General features: G+C 41.8%; 1 protein-coding gene across 11 annotated transcripts in view; it reads left to right on the forward strand.

Annotated features, from left to right (window-relative positions):
• The window catches only part of LOC122562023 (myosin-16), a 277,196-nt gene that overhangs the window by 129,207 nt on the left and 128,466 nt on the right, over positions 1 to 19,523 (forward strand). For 6 of the 11 annotated variants that reach the window (XM_043714428.1, XM_043714426.1, XM_043714433.1 and 3 more), the window contains one exon: positions 6,542 to 6,646. The exons of the other annotated variants lie outside the window; for them this stretch is intronic. In XM_043714428.1, the coding sequence (XP_043570363.1) occupies positions 6,542 to 6,646 (105 nt within the window). The remainder of the gene's footprint in view (positions 1 to 6,541; positions 6,647 to 19,523) is intronic. 11 annotated transcript variants of the gene reach the window in all.

A 19,523-nucleotide genomic window follows, 5' to 3' on the forward strand; every position in this document is an offset into this window, starting at 1 on the left:
ACCAGACATGCACAGAATTACAGCCACTAATGCAATGTACAGATGACCTGGCAGGCATTTGGTTGGTTTGTCTGTTACAGTCCATCTTAATACAGAAGGAACCAAGGATATGCTTGGATGTAACCAACTGCTAAAGAAATTGTACTTCTCAAAGAAAAGTTAAGAAACTTCAGCGCAATTCAGATCAAAAAGGAGCATCCATGAACAGTGACAAATGACAGCTCTCTAGAGACAAAGTGTGATGAGTGTTTGATCCAAACATCTGTCACAGGCAGAAGCAGATGATAAATTACCCACTCAGAACTGACAGGAATGTAACCAGTGAATAGTTATACCTGCAGGCCATGTCTTGGAATAATGGTTTGAGAATCCAGGATAGCAGGGTATTTCATTGGGATAGAAAATTTAAATGTTAGGTGGAAACTTAAGGCATTAAGTGGAGGTTGAAGGTATAAGGTGAAGATTTGAAAGCTTCAAACATGTTTTAGCTATCCGTTGTAAGAGAGAATGGGTCTGAAGCATTCTTGGATATGGTATGAGTACAGAATAGTTGATATTTCAACTGGGTATTAAAAGAACAGTTGCATATAACTTTTATTCCCATTAATGGTCGGTGCAGTTTAGACAACTTGTGAATTAACTTCTCCAAATTAGTTTGCATTATCAAGTTTTTGGTGTATTTACTATTTAAATTTCTTTTCATATTTTCCAAAATGCCTTAAGACTGATTTTAATTACTTACAGTATTGTCACTTTTATGCAATTATAGGGAAATGGGTCAACCAAGTTGTATGCAACAAGGCCCACCAAACGATAATTAAATGGATGACCACCAACTCTCTAATCGATTTCATGATGGGCTTTGTTCAGGGTTTTGGGAGAAAATTCCTTCTCTTCAAAATAACACAGTGGAATCTTTACCCTTGTTGTAAATGGATGGGGATGGACATGGAATGCTTGGGCAGTATTTGCGAGAGGTGACCGGGATCTTGCATGTTTCCCAGAGAGCCATTCGGAGCCCAATCTCACATCTTATTTATTTTTTGTTAGTGTGATTTTCACGAAGCTTATCGATAAATTCTGTAGCTGACTGATTTCCATCAAAATTTCTCGCATCTAGCAGAACATAACTGAGCAAATATGCTTATCTTTAAATAAAGTTTAAGTACAGGAATTGAGTACTTCTTGATCTGGTACTTGGCAATATGAATCTTGAGTATTATTGGAAAAACAACAAGTTTTGTTGAAACTTTTCATCATGCGCCCATCAGAACAATTTAGAATATCAATTCAAGGTGATACACAACATCTGTGCAGCCTGAGAGGGGAATGCTGATTGATTAGCAACAGAACTCAATTGATAGAGGCAGTGCCATGGAGAATGTAGCAATTGATGATGATTTAACAGTTAATTGTCAAGCTTTATTAAAAAGCTGTGTCACATGCTGGGGGAAAAAATAAACACCACCACAGTTAGTGTGGGGTTATATAAAAAAACAAATGTCGAAAAAAAAGTAAACAGGGAATTATCACACAATTTTGCCCTTTGATGTGAAGGGCACTGCTTGTCACTGGCCACTCGGGTGTTTTCCTTTCGAGAGCTGGATCAGTGTGAGTGTGTGCACGTACAAGGACTCTCCTCCTTGAAGGGGACTGTCCCTGGACCAGAGGAAAAAAAAGCTGTGTCACACACAACATGGGTGTGGGGGGGGGAAAATAAGCACTACCGCAGTTACGCGGTAATGTGGGGGGTAACAAAAAGAAACAGGAGTGTCAGACTTTCTGTTCAGTCTGACAAAGAAAGAAAGAAGAAAAATATAAATAAAAAGCTGTGTAGTGTGTCAGGGTAATCCACAAGCCGGATAGCGCATGGAGGTCGGCAAAAGGGTGGGTAGACCGTCCTCAGCACTGTCACCCAAGGCGGGTTCCTGGGCCAGAAGGCGCAAAGGGCGGTTAGGGAAGCTGGAAGGTGTGTAGGCCACCCTGACCGCTGTCATCCTGGGGGTGAGAAACAGGCTGGGCTGTCCTAGAGGTGGTCGGAAGGTGTGTCAGGGCGGACTGAGAACTGGAAAGATCATGGGATGGACCAAGAGCTGGAAGGGGCGAGCTGCTTTAGAATGGCCGGAAGGTGGGAGGGCCGGTGGCTTGCTGGCATCTGTATTGTATGCTGTGTTTTTTATGTAATTGGACTGTCTTTTATGTACGAATGTCACTTACTGTTTTGTAATGAGTGAAATTGGGTTTTGCGGTTTATCCTCATTTCCCTGAAAACTGGTTGAACGGTAGGGTATGGGGTCTGGTTTTGCCATTCCTCTCCTTTTGTAAAATTGCTGTTTTTCTGTATACAGCTGTTATTGTTAATTGTTTTGTAAACTGTGTATTGTTTAATAAAATATTAAAAAAGAGGGGGGGAAAAAAATGCTGTGTCATGAAGACTGGCTGATCACATCAAACAGCATACCCCTCTGGCTGCTCGCAAAAGCAAGGTTACTGGCTGGACCCAATTAGCCTATGCTTGCAAAACCCGGCATGGTGGTCTCAGCCCAGTGGGGACAGTTTCCAGGTTTGACTGTCTTGTCCTGGTAGCATGGCAGCTCAGCCCAGTGTGGAGGTCTTGTTCCGTGTGCTCCTGCAGCAGGCAGTTTCATCCTAGCATGGCTGTCACCTTGTCCCAGACGATGGTCTCAGTTGGCATGTCAGTCTCCAGGTTTAGTCTTTGGCGGTATCTTCTGGATATTTCAGTATTTCTCATTTTAATTGGCTTTCTCTGAACTGAAATTAATCTGAAATGAACTTTGTCTTCATTTTTTACTTCTTATCTATGACTTGTGACTTTAATACAGGTGCCAAGGGATGGCAACTTATAAAACTTTTTACTTTTTCTTTTGAAGAAGTATATATGACAATAAATTTCTATGTTCTATTCTAATTAAGGAAATCCCAATGAAGTAGGTGCTTCTTGGACACTTAACTGAACAGTGGAGCCCCTTCCCTGGAACAATACCCGACAGGGTGCGGGTGACAGTAGTTCACAGCTATCCATTGTGCCTGCAGCACTAGGAAGGTGGTGGTTGCTGCTGGCATACAATCCATCCAAGGCATGGGAATGTTTCAGTATCCCGGGCACCAGGTAGTTGATGACTGTCAAACATGGTGTGGGGATGCACGTGGGGTCAGGGTGTTGGCAGTCACCCTGCCCTGTCTAACCCTGCCTACTGATGCCAGGTGCCTCTGCCGTGAGGGGCCATCCCTGGGTGCCCACAAGCATCAGTTTACTTCTGTTCCCAATGTGATCAGTCTCCCACCCACCATTTGCATAGCACTTTGGGATAAGGCCGTTGGGTGGACATTGGTGGGCTGGAAAGGCTACCCATGAGTCATCCCAGCCATGGGGTTAATTGTTAAATGTTAATTAATATCCCATGGAGCTGAGATAGTAATAGATTCCCTACCTATCTCCCTTGTGTCTGATCAAATGCTGGGTTGCAATCTGACCTCACCTCCTGTTTTAAACTTGGAGGTTCTCCAGGCTAGCTATTACCATTCGTAAACAGGGGTGGCCTTTTCGGTTTTCGGCCTGTTTCATGACCAGTCTGATGGAATGTGCTAAGCACATGCCATGTTGGGGATTAACAAGAGTATGCAACACTATCTCTATTAGGTGAAAACAGTGTACCTATACTCCCAGCAGGAGCATGTGCAAGTTGCATGTTCTCCCCGTGTCAGCGTGGGTTTCCTCCGGGTGCTCCGGTTTCCTCCCACAGTCACAAAGATGTGCAGGTCAGGTGAATTGGCCATGCTAAATTGTCCGTAGTGTTAGGTAAGGTATGGGTGGGTTGCGCTTCGGCGGGGCGGTGTGGACTTGTTAGGCCGAAGGGCCTGTTTCCACATTGTAAGTAATCTAATCTTAACACAAAAGATAACACTAGTTTGGTGCTGAATTTTTTTTTAACCTGAATTGGTGTTGCAAATTTTTTCTGCAGTTGTACACACGAGTGAGGAAATGAAGAGCAGAACAAAGATTGTTTTGATTATGAAAACAGATCAGTCTTTTTCCTGTGCTCCCCATAGTTGTCATGGTCACAGTTAACTGTTTGCCATTATACCTGTTTTGTTGCAAATTAATGAAACGAAGCCTGACAATTCAGATTTTTGCTTCAGGCACTTTTTTTTTACTACGTCATGTGATCGAGGACCTAAAGTGACTTGAAAATATATTTCCAACAGAAAATCTGTCCTGATGCTGCAAAGTAGATCCTGGGTGTGGTCAGGTACAGTGTACATGGTGGTGCAAGGTTGAATTTAAGGAGATTGTATTTCAAACGATCACAAATCATCATCCATTCGGTGAAGGCCAGTCAGCCTATTTTGATTCGTCCGTTCAGAAGAGGCCTGTCCTTGAATGTTGCTGAGAAAAGCATCATGTTGTCAAAGCCCTTTGTCTTGCATTGGTCAGGATTAATGCAAGAATGCCGGTTTTCAACCAAACACAATAGTTTATGCTACAGATGAAAAACTTAATTTCCTGCAATATGTAAAATCCCCTTGTAGTTTTATATTGTTCATTAAATGTCAGGGGTAGCATTCTTGCCTCTGTCTAAAGGTTTTGTTTTCACACCAAAAACCTGAGTGCTTAAATGCAGTTTTTTGAGGGAGTGCTACACTGTTCAAGGAGTTACTTTCAGATGAAATATCCACTTTGCACTCTTCCCATCCCCCTTCTGTTAATGTGAAAAATCCCCTGACATTCGAAGAAAAGCAGGGATGTTTTCCCCAGAGTCTTGGCTAATATTGATCCTTCAATCAGCATCACTAAAAAAGATTATCTCATTGTTGTGTTTTATTTTTGCTACGTGCAAGTTGGTTGTTTGTTTTTACCTACAGTAGTGACGTATCAGCGAAAGTAGCTAATTATCTGGTAAGTCATTCTGAGACATCTTGACAGTGTGTGAGGTGCTGTATAAATGCATGTCACTCTTTTAAATCTCTCTCGCTCTTTAAATTTTTGCCTCAGATCTATTTTCTTAATCAGTTTCAAACATTTAGAAGTTACCTTAATCTCAGTTTTTAACACATTTAGGGAACCACGTTTTCCTTTTAGTCCAGTAACTGAACGCGGATGTCAGATATTCCTGTATTGCTAAAATACCTAGAGAGTTTTGCAACTTGAGAAAACAAGTGGGATTGTTTGGTGTACTTTGTTAGCTGCACAAAACTGTTGTTTTTGCAGCGTAATGGTTATGTTGTGATAGTGGCATCTTGAGTCTTTAAGGAAAAACTGCTCGCTGACTGCCCTTGGATTGGTTCATTTGTTGACTCGTGTGTACAGAGTAGCCAAAGAGTTCTAATACACCAAAAGACCTAGGTCATCAAATTGAAGGCTGATTATTGCTCTGCAGGCAACATAATGTTGTCATTGATTAAAATCAAAAGAACTGTGAGAAACTGCTTTCCACCTTGTGGCCTGGACTTTTCATCCATAATATTGGTGTCAAGCTGTCTTTTTGTTTCTTATTCATGAATAAATGTGTGCTTGTGGTTTGACAAGGGCATAAAAAGCACAGTAGTAAATTAGCTTTTTTCCCCTCCTGTTAAAGCATTTATTTTCAAATAATAGTTATTTTCTTGTTAATGACGAAACCTCGTGTGAGTTACTTGTGTCCTGCATAGCAGTCCATCAGGCAAGTTGATTATCTTGTTCACTTGAGTATTTAGATGTTTGTGATGGTGTACACAGTACTGGGGCTTAGTTAAAGATGGACTATTTCCAATTGGGTCTTAACTCAATTTAATAGAAAGTAGCAATTGAGTTTGGACTACTTTGGACATTAAATAATCTTAAATTACTGAATATCATCCTGACACCATCTTCCAAAATTGATATGAAATTTTAATTATTCTATCTTGCAATATGATGTGGAAATGCCGGTACTGGGGTGGACAAAGAAGTAATACGATACCAGGTTATAGTCCAACAGGCTTATTTGCGATCACAAGCTTTCAGAGCCCTGCCCCTTCCTCAGGTGAAACCTTGTTAAAATTCTCGAACCGATTCACCTGATGAAGGAACAGTGCCCTGAAAGCTTGTGATTTCAGATAAACCTGTTGGACTATAACCTGGTGTCATGTGACTTCTGATTTTACCATGGAATAAAAAAAGTTGGCCTGATGACTGTGTTCGCCCTATTGATTATCATTACAAACCCATCTGGTTCTATAATGTCATTTTTTAGTGAAGGAAATATGTTATCCATACTTGGTCTGGCCTACGTGGGTCTCCAGACTCTCAGCAGTGTAATGTTGACCCTTAACTGCCCTCTGGGCAATAGGAATAAGCGGCAAATGCTGGCCGAGCCAGTGACACCCCGCCCCCATCCCATGAAGCTATAAGCTGATAAGTCCTTTCTCACTATTCAGACCTTGCAGTATGCAACACGTGCATACATAGACAGTAAAGAAACTTCAGATTCGCTAGTGTATTGAAAAGCCCCAAAAAAATTTTGGATAGCCTTTCAAATCTGATGTCTGTGTTTATTCTTAGAGCTCAAATCAGAAACTGTGGACCCTGACAGAGAAATTGAACCAGAGAGATGATGCAGTAGCTAGGCTTCAGAAGGATAAGCAACAATTGGAGAAATTCATCAAGGTGAGCTCTTTCAACAAATGAAGACAGGAAATGGTGCAAATGCTCAGCAGCTGTCAGCATCCGTCAAGCAAGTTCTTTGTCAGTGACTTTTTTTTTCACCAGAAACTGCGGTTCTGGTGAAAGGTCTCATCAAACTGACACATTAATGCTCTTCTCTACATCGGGGGGACCAAACATTATCTTAGGGAATGGTTCACTGAGCATCTTAGCCAGGCCTAAAGGGGCTGAACAGACCTCCCCAGTCCCTGCCCATTTTAATTCCCCTTCCCATTCCCTTTCTGATAGACTCCTTCATTGCCACAATAAACCAAACCACAAATGGGAGGAACAACACCTCCTCCTCCTCTTCAGCCTAGGCAGCCTACAGCCCAGAAGGCTCAACATTTAGTACTCCAATTTCAAATCCGCTCTCTTCTCTTATCCTGGCTCCCTTCCCAACCCCTCCCCCCAACCGGATTCACTCCTCCCATTGATCAGCAGGTTGTACCCTCTATCTGTCTTCATCTATCCCTACTTCACCACCTTGCCTCCACCACCCCCCTCATCTGCAGCAGCCCCTACACTCACACATCTTCCCCCCCCCCCAACCCCCGTCCCGTCCTGAAGAAGGGTAACAACTGAAATGTTGACTTGTCCACGTTTTGATGCTGCCTGGCTTGCTGTGTTCTTCTTCTCTTTCTCCACCAGCTGCAGACTGTTTTCAGCGTTTTCAGGTTCCCCAGTTGTTTCCCTTTACATTGAAACTCCACGAGCGCTTGCATACAGACTCTGTCTAAGTGGGAAACCAAGTATTGTTGCATGTTTATAGAAAACTTCAGCAATCGAAGATATGGCCCCTCTTAAAAGAAAAATTATTTAATATACTTTTGGCAGTGAATATGTGCTTTTCGTTGTCAGAAGGCATTTTAATTTGAAGATTGTATCAGATTTCAATCCAGGCAGTTACAAATTTAAACCACTGCACTTTCAAAGTGGGACCTTTCAGCATATGAAATTAAAGGGCATCTGTAATATCTCCCAGTTTCCTATGGTGACCATGGTGTGATTGTTTAAAGGCAGCCGACTGTAAAGACCTGGATATCATTAATTTTAGGCACGGCTCCTTCAGCTCACAATGCTGCTTTCAGCCATATTTGGATTGCACTTCATCATATCACTGCAGTCAGGAAGTCTGGTCCCACAGTGCAAGATAATATGGCTTGGAGTAGAGGTCTGTCTTGATTCAGATTTACAGCAACTTCATTCCCAATTGTTGATGGGTTATTAATGTAAGTGTGTGCCATGCTAACCTGTATGAACTCCCCCACCTGTCAAACGTTGTCAGTGCCCAGGCAGCCAGCACTGGTTGTGGTAATGGAGCCTTTCTTGATGTGACTTTATTGTGGTTCTGAACCATATTTCACAGCAAGGGTGGGGTACAAGTGTGCCCTCTGACTCCTGAGGAGGAGGTGCCAAGAGGTAAGAGGAGAATTGAGACTGATGATTGGGTATAGTAAAATCACAGAATCATTGGGTCGGGAAGAGATAATTTAGAATAATATACACTTTGAAAACATATGAACAGGAAACTAGAGGAATCCTATTAGTGGCAATTCCCTGAGGAATGAATCAGCAAATGGATGTCACTTATCTTGCTGAGTGCAAGATGAACACTTTGCCTAAATGTAGATCTTGTCAACATTATTTGAGTTCTATTCCACCAAATGATGTATTTATTTATTGATAGGATGACGGCGTTGCTGGCTGGGCCCAACATTTATTGTGTGTCCCTCATTGCACAATCACATTATGTGGGTCTAGAGTCACATGTAGGTTGCACTAAGTAAGGATGGCAGTTTCCTTCCCAGATGGGTTTTTTTCCTGACAGTCGGCCAGGTTATCACGAGACTCATAATTCCAGATTTTTGTTGAATTCAAATTCCACCATCTGCTGTGGTGCAGTTCGAACCTGAGTGGCCAAAACATTAGCCGGGTCTTTGGATTAACAGGCCAGCCATCATATCACTAGGCCGTTACCTCTCCCAGCAAGATGGCGCAGCATCTGAAAGTGAATCTCAGTTAAAACTGGAAGCGGTGGATTCGAACCCACAATTCTATAGAAACCGGATCTTGAGTCCAGCGCCATAGATTGCTCAGTCACATAAAGAGTCTGCGAAGCAGTGGTTATCAATTTCCTTGAATCGAGCTCCCCTTCCACCCAGCGACAAGCTTCTCCACTCCCCTTTTGTCCAATTGGAGTCTAAAGTGCACTGACACCAGTTTGGATGCAGCAATGTGGTTGATTCTTTACTGTCTTCTATGTTGGCCGAGCAAGCTGTTCACTTGAAAGGTAAATGAGGATCGACACAGCTTTTGGCCTCGTGTGTATCCAGTGAAGGAATAAGGGAAAAAAAAGCTCTCATAGAAGATTAAAGATGGGTGATGTGTAAAGTCGGTCAGGTCAGGAAGTCAATGGTTTTCTCCGTAAGCAGAGCAAAGGCAATGGGGAAGGGCACAACACTATCCAAATTGTCATAGTGAGCACAGAATGCAGAAGATTGACTTGCATTAGTATTTCAGGAAGATTCCAGTGCAGCAGGGTAAGTGATGACACAGGAGGCCATTGTAATTTTAACTAAGGGAAAATGTATGAAATAATCGGTGAAAGAAATCTAGAACTAAATGAGAAAATCTATTTTCTGCATGGATATGACTTGATTCATTTTGTGATCTGCTTAGCACAGATCAATTTTGAAATGCTATTAGCCCTTCATGTCAGATGGTAAACACAATCTTGAATAAGATATTTGGAATAAATCCATTAGAAACTGTAGCCAGTTCAAGAATTTCCTTTGCTGTGCATAGTCCTTGAATCACTACCTACGTTTTCTTGTCCCATGAAGATCTGATGAAGATATTCTTCCCTGAATTAAAAGATGTCTGAAAGTGCGTTAGCCTCTTGGATGGGAGCCTTGTGTTAGAAAGGATTTTAGTGATCTGGAGCTAAGCAGGTGTTCTAAACCTCTGTATGTAAATGATTGACCATTAAGTCATGTGGTGTCTTTCTAACACTGGAGCCATGGGTTTCTGAAACCTCCTGAGTGTGTGCTGGCTATATCTTTATTACATTTTTGGCATGGTTATAGACAGTAAGACGTTTTAATAAAACAAGTTGTAGGAGTGAGGTTGGGACATAGACATTGACCCATTAAGGAAGGTGCTTTGAAACATTTGGCAACAAAGAAAGTGAAAATCAAGAAACATTGAGTGATAAAGGAAGAGAGAACTAAGTAACAATGAAGGAAAATTGGATTAGTGAGGGGCAGTGACAAAAAGAGGCAGATGAACTGAGAATGAAAACATGCATGAGAAGAGGAAAAGGAATTGGAAGAACTGTGACGACAATGGAGTAAAAAGATAGAGTAGGGCATGGCAAGAATAGGGACGGGAATAAGAGGGCCAGGATAAGAGACGTGGGAGCTAATAAGAGAGCAAGCAGGAAAGCAACGGAAATGCTACTGTTTGGGTAGAAAAGGGAAAAGAAAAGAGACTGGGAAGCGATGGAGACAGCTAGGCAGAGACTGAGAAAGTGAGCCAGTAAAGGAACTTAATACATTAGCAGCATCGTTCCATTTTCCTTTGTTTGAAATGTACTACTTAGTTTGTTTCTTTTTCTCTCTGCTGTCTTTAATATGCCAATTTTATACAGCTTCACCTGGTATATGCCAGTGATTAAGGATGCCTCTTATGTTTCACTTTAATGATGTCTACATGTATGGTTGATTGAGATCCTTCTCCCATGTGACAGCATGGTGGCTCAGTGGTTAGCACTGCTACCATACGGCATCAGGGACCTGGGTTTGATTCCAGCCTACTGTGACTATCTGTGTCTGTGTGGAGTTTGCATATTCTTCCTGTGCCTGCATGAGTGTGCTGTGGGTGATCTGGTTTCCTTCCTCAGCCACAGTGGTGCGTTAGCCAAGTTACATTGCCTATAGTGCCCAGGGATGTGCAGGCTAGGTCGATTTAAACATGATTAATGTGTGGTTACAGGGATAGGGTAGGTGCTGGGTCTCTGTGGGATGCTCGTTGGACGGTCTTTGTGGACTTGATGGTTTGAATGGCCTGCTTCCACACTGTAGAGAATCTATGATATATTTGTGATGAATGGAGATCAGTGATTCATATAGTGATTTCAGTTGCACATCACAATGAAGCCCAATGTTTCTCAGGTATAATGTAATCAGACTTCTCAGTTTATCTTCATGTTCTCATTGGGGAATTAAAGTTGTTTGGAAACTTGTTTTTTAAATAAATACTTTACGGGACAATTGTGTGGCAATAACATTGTATTATAAGTTTCTCATGACAGAGTTGTTTGCTTTGAATAGCAGCTTTCTCATTCAAGTTGGGAACGTAAGTGTCTTCCACACTTCTTTTCAGAACTCCTGTGAAAGGCAATCTAAACTGGAATCTGGAAGCGAATGTGACCATGTTTAAACTAAGGAAACCCCAGTGAGAGTGCTTTTCCCATGACTTCAGCACAATTAAAAATCAAAGCACAATTATTACATCTTTGCATCGTTACAGCATTTCTGAAAGAAATTGTGTCAACTATGGTTCAGTGACGGTGTTCTGAGCTCCTGTCCTCTGCAGCTTCTTTCCCAGCCTCTCCACCTTCTTTTGGTTATATCTTCCAATTCTATCTCTTCAACTGTTTCTTTAGCTCATCTATGAAACATTTTCTAACACATGTACTATTCAAGGTTTCATGTTCCTTGTTGAATGTTTGCTGATGCACTAGACACCCTGACTCCTCCATCTCTTTCTGTCTCCACTAATATTTCACGTGTAAGTATTCCATAGCCTGGGCTAAATTTTAATCTTAACCCTGTGAGTGAGTTATGAGTGTGCCAGACAACTGTATCACTCCGTTCTCCCATATAAAACCATTTGACATGATATTTTCTTCCACCCAACTCTTCAATACCAGTGACTGCTCTGGTATTAGCCACCCCTCTCCCAAAAAGTCTGACTGATTGATTGCCATCTTTTGAATTTGGACTAAAGCTAGTAATTTAAACTGTTAGCCTTTGATTTAAACCAAAAATATTTCATTCAGACATTTTGCAAGGTCTATTACACAGCATTTTGACTTGTCAACTACAGCTGGTTCCACAAGATTCAATGTTTCTCCACGCAGAATATTCCAGAAATAGGTGTTGATTGTTTAAAACTATTTAAATTTATTCCATGTTAGGCATGCAGCCTGAATGCAAATCATTACCAATTGGAAAGTACAGAGAGTGCAATGGAAAAGTAAACTTCTCTCCATGCACCATGTTGCGATCTGAGGTGTTACAAGACAATGTGAATACATTTGATGTTCATAGTGTATATTCTTTGTCAGATATGCAGCTCAAGAGGGTTCTGTCAGTCAATCACTAGACAGAATGTTAGTTAGTTCACCTCATCTTCATTTATCCCCCTTGCATCCTTTTAGGGAAGCATGTTGCTGCCTTGTCAGAACCTCAATCCCTTCAGATGGGAGCACCAAAAGAATTCGGTCAGTCTCTGGCCAGAAATGTAACAAATTCCAAACATGTTCTGGCTACAGATTTATAATTCAAAAACATTTTATGAAACTGAATATTGCTGAAAAGTGGAATGAGCAGATTGCCTTTTGAGGACAGACTAGGCCAGTATCCTGTGATGTTCAGAAGAGTCAGAGATGACTGAATTGAAATTGGTAGGATCCTGAGGGGACTTGACTAGGTGGATGTTAAAAGCATATGGGTCATAATTTAAAAACAAAAGGTCATCCATTTAAACATCAGCACAGCTGTTGACAGGTGCACATAAAAAATGATGTGGAGGAGCCATTGTTAAACTGGGGTGGACAAAGTTGAAAATCGCACAACACCAGGTTATAGTCCATACCCAGATTGCTGTTGAGTCTTTCATCTTTTTGAATGGGTTGCAGGTTTTGGTTCATTAATATGTAAATCCCAGAACTACTTTCAAGTCACATTCTCGAGATAACTTAAGGTTTTATATTTTTTTAAAATGACATCTCAGCTCAGACAATGCATTAAAGGTGTGAGGTTACAAAGATATAACCGCCTGGGCCTTGTCTGGTTTCTTTTGTCCGGATTTGTTGCAGAATGGTATCTACTGAGCAGTCTGTGTGAATGTACCCCAAACCCAAACCCGCTCATGGCTCGGCATGTTTTCTAGTGGTACTGATGAAAGTAAAGCTTTTTTTAAATTAAAATTGAGAAACTTGCAGTGTGGGCTGTGGCACCATATTATACTGATCTTTCAAGTCCTTTCACTAACATAGTGTGGGTTTCTTCTTTGTAGTCCTTTGTCTCTGCTCCTGGACAGGAGCATGTTATTGATTTTTGCTGATTGTTTTCCTGTTGCTAACCACTGGGCTGTCTTCATGGTTTATCATTCATGAACTTGACTTCTTCAGGCTCTTAACAAGGCTTGCTGTGGATCTGGTCATCATTGGAATCTGCGATCCACTCTTGAGAGAGTTGCAACAGGCTTTATTAAATATAACCACATTGCAAGGGATGACATCATTCCTTGTCACAAATGCTCACTGTTATACTTGGAGTAAATGAACAATTCTTTTAATTCCAAAATCTCAAATGTCTTTTGAGAATTACCAGGGAACTTATTGTACTTTATTGATTTCTCCATGGAAATACCTTGCTAAATCAGAATCAACTTGCCAAACCATAAGCAGTCTTTTCTCCTGGAGTATAAATTGGCGTAATCATTTGAATTTTTACATTCTTGCATCTGTCCTGATGAGTGGAAGATGAAAAGTTCCATAACTTACCTTTCTTTTCAGCAATATTTTACAAATTCTTCTATAGAAGTGCTAGCAACAGAGACTCTAATGTCAATGCCTGACCAGAATGAAGGGCTTTTGCCCGAAACCTCGCTTTTCTTGCTCCTCGGATGGTGCCTGACCTGCTGCACTCCAGCACCACTCTAATCTTGACTCTGATCTCCAGCATCTGCAGCCCTCGCTTTCGCCTAGAACAATACCTTCAGCAGATAAAAGCTATTTGAAGCTTTGTCAGCGCTTCTGTGTGTAAAAATGTTGTGTTTTTATGTGTGTTATTCAAATAAGGAAGGTCCAAGAGATTTGATTCCAGAGTTGAGGGTTGGCATATGTGGAGAGATTGAGCAGACTGCAACTGTGCTCATTGGAATTTAGAAGAATGAGGGGCATTGTATAGAAAAATATAAAATTATGAAGGGAACGGATAGGATAGAAACAGGGAGGTTGTTTTCCACTGATGGGTGAAACTAGAGCTAGGGGCCATAGCCTCAAAATAAAGGGGAAGCTGATTTAGTGAACTGAGGTGGAACTGCTTCACCCAAAGGGTTGTGAATCTGTGGAATTCCCTTCCCGGCTGAAGCTCCCTCCTTGAATATTTTTAAGGCAAAGATAGATTTTTGAACAGTAAATGAATTAAGGGTTGTGGTGAGCGAGCGGGTAAGTGGAGCTGAGTCCACAAAAAGATCAGCTATGATCTTATTGAATGGCACAGCAGGCTCAAGGTACAAGATGGCTGCCTCCTGGTCCTAGTTTTGATGATCTTATGTCAGCAGGTTTTGCTGAGTTGAAACCGATGGCATCTCTCCTCAGATTCCCATGTAAATGTGAGAATGGTTAGCCATTTTAGCTTTGGACAGAGTGTGAAAGTGGTGCAATTGCGGGGTTCTCTCCCGATTTTGAAATGAAAATGGAGAGTGATGTGTAACAGGTAGCTGATGCGATCCTCCTCATATTAATACTGTTCTCCAATGTCAGATTTAGATTTTAGATTCGATTCTCTACAGTGTGGAAACAGGCCCTTCGGCCCAACAAGTCCACACTGACCCTCCGAAGAGCAATCCACCCAGACCCATTCCCCTACATTTACCCCTGACTAATGCACCTAACACTACGGGCAATTTAGCATGGCCAATTCACCTGACCTGCACATCTTTGGACTGTGGGAGGAAACTGGAGCACCTGGAGGAAACCCAAGCAGACACGGGGAGAATGTCTGTGTGGAGTTTGCACAGTTGCCCGAGGTGGGAATTGAACCCGGGTCCCTGGCGCTGTGAGGCAGCAGTGCTAGCCACCGTGCTGCCCCTCTTTTTTTAAAACCCCTTACCATTACTACCCCATTACTCTGACAAGATTTATTCTTGTCATCTTCCTGTGCCCTGATGCCCCACTAGCTCCATATCAGACAGACAGAATATCAGCTCAGCTTCTATCCTAACCCTCCTCTCTGTTAAATTGCCATTATGAAGGCTCTGGGAAATACACATTTGTGAATGTAACTTTTTCATAAATTCTGAACCTGCCAAATAACCAGCCGCTGATGAATAGCAGACTCTTGGATGAAATTTTGGAAGGCAGCTGAGATACTAGAACTCAACCTGAGGAGGATAAAAGGAAAAAGGAAAGGCTGTTGAAACTTGAAGCCAGTGCGAAGCAGCATAATTCCTTTCTCTTAACAATTCTATACAATGTTAAAGGTGTCTTGAATGGTCAAATCAAATTTAACTGTAATTGATTATAATCTTCACGAGAACGTCGCTGCCACCAAGTCTTCAGGTTCCCATTGGAAAGTTTAATTAAAATCCACTCATAAATATTGAGGTTAAAAGGACAAACTGCAAAGTACTAAAATAATTGAAATAAAGGAAGAAAAAGCTTAGAATGCACAGCAGGTTTGCTTGTGTAAATGAAAGAGAATCTCATTTTGTAACTTTCTTTTTATGCATTCTGCTGCATCATCCAACCATTTGGCTTGCCTTTTCTCATTTTGTTAACACACCTGCTGTGCATTTCCACCATTTTCTGTCACTGGTTCAAAGCTGTTGATGTCCTGCTGGGCCTAACAAAGTGGGATCTATCTCAATGGGTGATTGCTGTTTCTGACTGCTTGGTAATAAGTTTTCTTCTGTACCATCAGAAACACTAAAAAAGCAATAAAGTTTTATGGAGTAGGAGGTTGATTGAAGTGACATTCCCACACATGTTTTATCGTAAAATTAAACAGCTCACAAGAACGAGGCCCTGAATAAGTAAGAGTTTTGTTTAGAAGTTGGAACATGTTAAAAAGACTGTGTTACTCTTAGTTCATTGCACCTTTGAGACTTATTGCAAATATGGAATTTAAAAATTATAGAGCAGCCTAAGGCTTGGTTTGGGAACTACGAATGCAGAGTTAATTCTGCAAGATTTGGGGGAATCGAAGGTAAAATGTTACTTTCTTTTTAAGAAACTCAAAACTGATGAAGGTTGTGAATGGAAGAAAAATATTCAACAGATGAGTTGGCACTTCCTGAATAGACCAGACAAGGTAACTGGGAAGGATATCATTAACAAACTAGGTTTAATAAAAGGAAAATGGGACATTCGTGTGCACATAAGAGTCTACTGGATAACAGAATTGATTAGAAGATGTTAATGCGATATAACGTGGGAAGTTGAACAACCTAGAGATACATGGAGTATGTGCAACTGTTAGACTGGGGCATAGTAAGGTCTAAAGCAAAATCCTAAAAAGTGGAAAAGAATGCAACAACTAGGAGCCTGACAGAAGAAATCAACAAGTCTGTAAATGGCGCATTGCAAAGAACCAGACTGGAAAGTAAGACACTTTACTCATATTTGGTCAAGCTGGCTGGTTGGTTACATTTTGGGTGTTTCTATTTAAAAATTCTTTTTTTAAAAAAAAAGCTATGTTGTGTAAATTATGCCAAAAATCAGAATTATCCCCAACATTGATTCTTGTGTCATGCAGGATAATTAAACACCTGCTGTCCAACTTCCTCTATTTATCAGGCTCACTCTTACTTCTCTAGCATCCATTCTACCCGTCAGTGAAGGACTTGCAGCTCCCGGTGGCTCTTAATCTATCTGTTCCTACTCTCCGCAAACCAAACGATCCCTGCCTTCAGGCACTGAGCTGTGCTGAAATAAAATCAGGAAATACTGAGAAGGCCTGGCAGCATTTGGGGAGCAAGAAGCAGAGTTGAAGTTTCAGGTCTGAGGAGTGTTAAAACCATAATCAGTTTTATGCAAGTGAAAGTGGAGAGTGATGCTTCTGTGGCCGCAAGCAACAATCTGGGATTGGTGTGTTGACTCCTTTTTGGTGGTAGAATCAAGGATATCTGAGTGGGCACAATATATTCTGAAGGGGGAGGATGAGCAGCTAGAGGTTGTGAATCATAGAACGAATCATAGAACCGCTACAGTGTTGGAAGAAGCCTATTGAGTCCACACTGACCCACCAAAGAATGTCCCACCCAGGCCCCAGCCCCGCACCCTATCCCTGTAGCCTGACCTATCACCATGACTAATCTACTCCCTGGACACTTTAACATGGCCAATCTACCTAACCTGCACATCTTTGGACTAATAACATGGCAGAGAGATGATATCCTGCAAAGGGAATTTAGGAAGCAAGGTAGAAAACTGAAAAACAAAACTTCTAAGGTTGTAATCTTAGGATTACTCACTATGCCACGTACTAGTGAAGCCAGCAATAGCAAGATAACACAACTGAATGCGTGGCTAACGAGCTGGTGTATGAGGGAGGGATTCCGATATCTAGGTCACTGGGATCTCTTCCAGGGCAAGAGGGAACTGTACAAAAAGCATGTGTTGCACCTGAACTGGACTGACACCCTGCAGGGAGATTTTTCACTACCATTTGGGAGGGTTTAATCTAGTGTGGCATTGGGCTGGGAACCAGAGCAGTAAGTCAGCATGTCGAGGGTTTGAGGAGAAGGTAAAGGCTAAGTAAGTCTCTAATAGGAAGAACAGGCAGGGCCAGGTTAATGAACACAGCAGGACTGGTGGTCCGAAGTGTTTATTTTAGTTCAGGGATTCGATCCAGAAAGGAAGATGAATTTAGAGCCTGGATTAGTACCTGGAACTATGATGTTGTGGCCATTACAAAAATGTAGTTGAGAGAAAGGCAGGACAAGCAGCTCAGTGTTCCAGGGTTTAAATGTTTCAGATGTGATACAGAGGGAAGTAAGAAGGCTGAAGGAGTTACATTCCTGATTAAGGTGAAGGTCACCAACGTACTACAAGAAGGACACCTTGGAGGGCTTATCCTGTGATGCCATACAGATAGAACTCAGTAACTGCGGCTTTCTTATTCCTATGATGGGGTTATACTATAGGTCACCCAGTAGCCATTGAGAGATGGGTGAAAGATATATAAGCAGATCTTGGAAAGGTGTGAAAACAAGAGTTGTTATAGGTGATTTTAATTTCTCCAGTATTGACTGGGACTCCCTTAGTTTCAGGGGTTAGAAGGGGCAAAATTTGTTAGGTGCATCTAGGAGGGTTTCATGAAACAATATGTAAACAGGCCAACTACGAAAGGGGCTGTGATAGACCTTACATTGGGGAATGGGCTCGTCTGTCAAGGGAAAACAGAGTTCAAGCCCAGTGACCTTTTGTCAGTCTCTCCTGTGACACTCTTGCTCACTCTCATGCGCACATTGAAACTTCCATCCCAGTTATTCTCTCTCCATATCACCCTCCTCCATAAAAGTAAGGTGGACACACAGGAATGGCATTAGTACGTACCTATGGGTGAACTATGGCTTCCTGTACACCGATTGTCAGTTTCTGCGATGTGGGACAGAGTCCAGGTCAGGGCAGATGAATGGTACTGGAAATTCTTCTCTGGATCCTGGAGTTTCCAGCCCCTTTTCACATTGTGATCATATTGACACTGATTAAACAAAAACAAATACCCAAAGTACTGTGGATGCTGGAAGTCAGAAAGAGAAATAGAAATTGCTGGAGGAACTCAACAACCGACCATGTCTGCGTGCAGTTGTTGAGAGAATGCAGAGGTAATATTTCAGGTCCAATGACTCCTCTTCACTTTCATTTTTACTATGGGTAACGCTGCATTTTGGAAGTCTTGTTACAAGATTATGACTGATTTTAGAAGATCGTGGCTGATATAAAGTTCAAGTGTACATTCCTGCATATCCTCAATAATGTTTCAATCCCTCGGTAATCACAATTCTACCGAACTACCTTAATATTTAATTTTTTTTTTCCCCCTGTTCGTAGAGAGAGCTGAGGGAAAATAGAAAATACTTGGAGGAGGAGTAGACTGTTCAGCCCTTTTGGAACCTGCTTCACCATTCAGTATGATTTATGGCTAATCATCCAACTCAGTCCTCTGTTCCTGATTTCTCCACATACCCTTTGATCCCTTTAACTGGGCAGTATGATGGCTCAGTGGTTAGCACTGCAGGCTCACAGCGCCAGGGTCCCAGGTTCGATTCCAACCTCGGGTGACTGTCTGTGTGGGAGTTTGCACATTCTCCCTGTGTCTACGAGGGTTTCCTCCCACAGTCCAAAGATGTGCAGGTTAGGTGAATTGGCCGTGCTAAATTGCCCATAGTGTTAGGTGCATTTGTCAGAGGGAATTGAGTCTGGGTGGATCAAATTCAATCTGTACGAACCACATCTTACTCCTTGAAAGCATTCAGTGTTTTGGCCTCAGTCGCATTCTATGCCAGAGAATTCCACAGGCTCCTCACTCTCTGGGTACAGAAATTTCTCCTCCTCTCCGACCCAAATGGCCTACCCCATACCCTTAAACTGATCCTGGATTTACCAGTCATCAGGAATATCCACTTGCATTTATTCTCTCTAGTCCTGTCAGAACTTAATAGAGTTTTTCAGTCTTCTAAAAGCCAGTGAATATAGTGCCAACCGATCAGGTCTCTCTTCATATGTTAGTCCTGTCGCCCCAGGAATGGTCTGGTAAACCATCATTGCACTACGTCTGTAGTCCAAATATCCTTTGGATAAGTTCTCTCCTCTGGGTTT

The sequence above is a fragment of the Chiloscyllium plagiosum genome, chromosome 24, assembly GCF_004010195.1.
Source record: "Chiloscyllium plagiosum isolate BGI_BamShark_2017 chromosome 24, ASM401019v2, whole genome shotgun sequence".
Lineage (NCBI taxonomy): Eukaryota > Metazoa > Chordata > Chondrichthyes > Orectolobiformes > Hemiscylliidae > Chiloscyllium > Chiloscyllium plagiosum.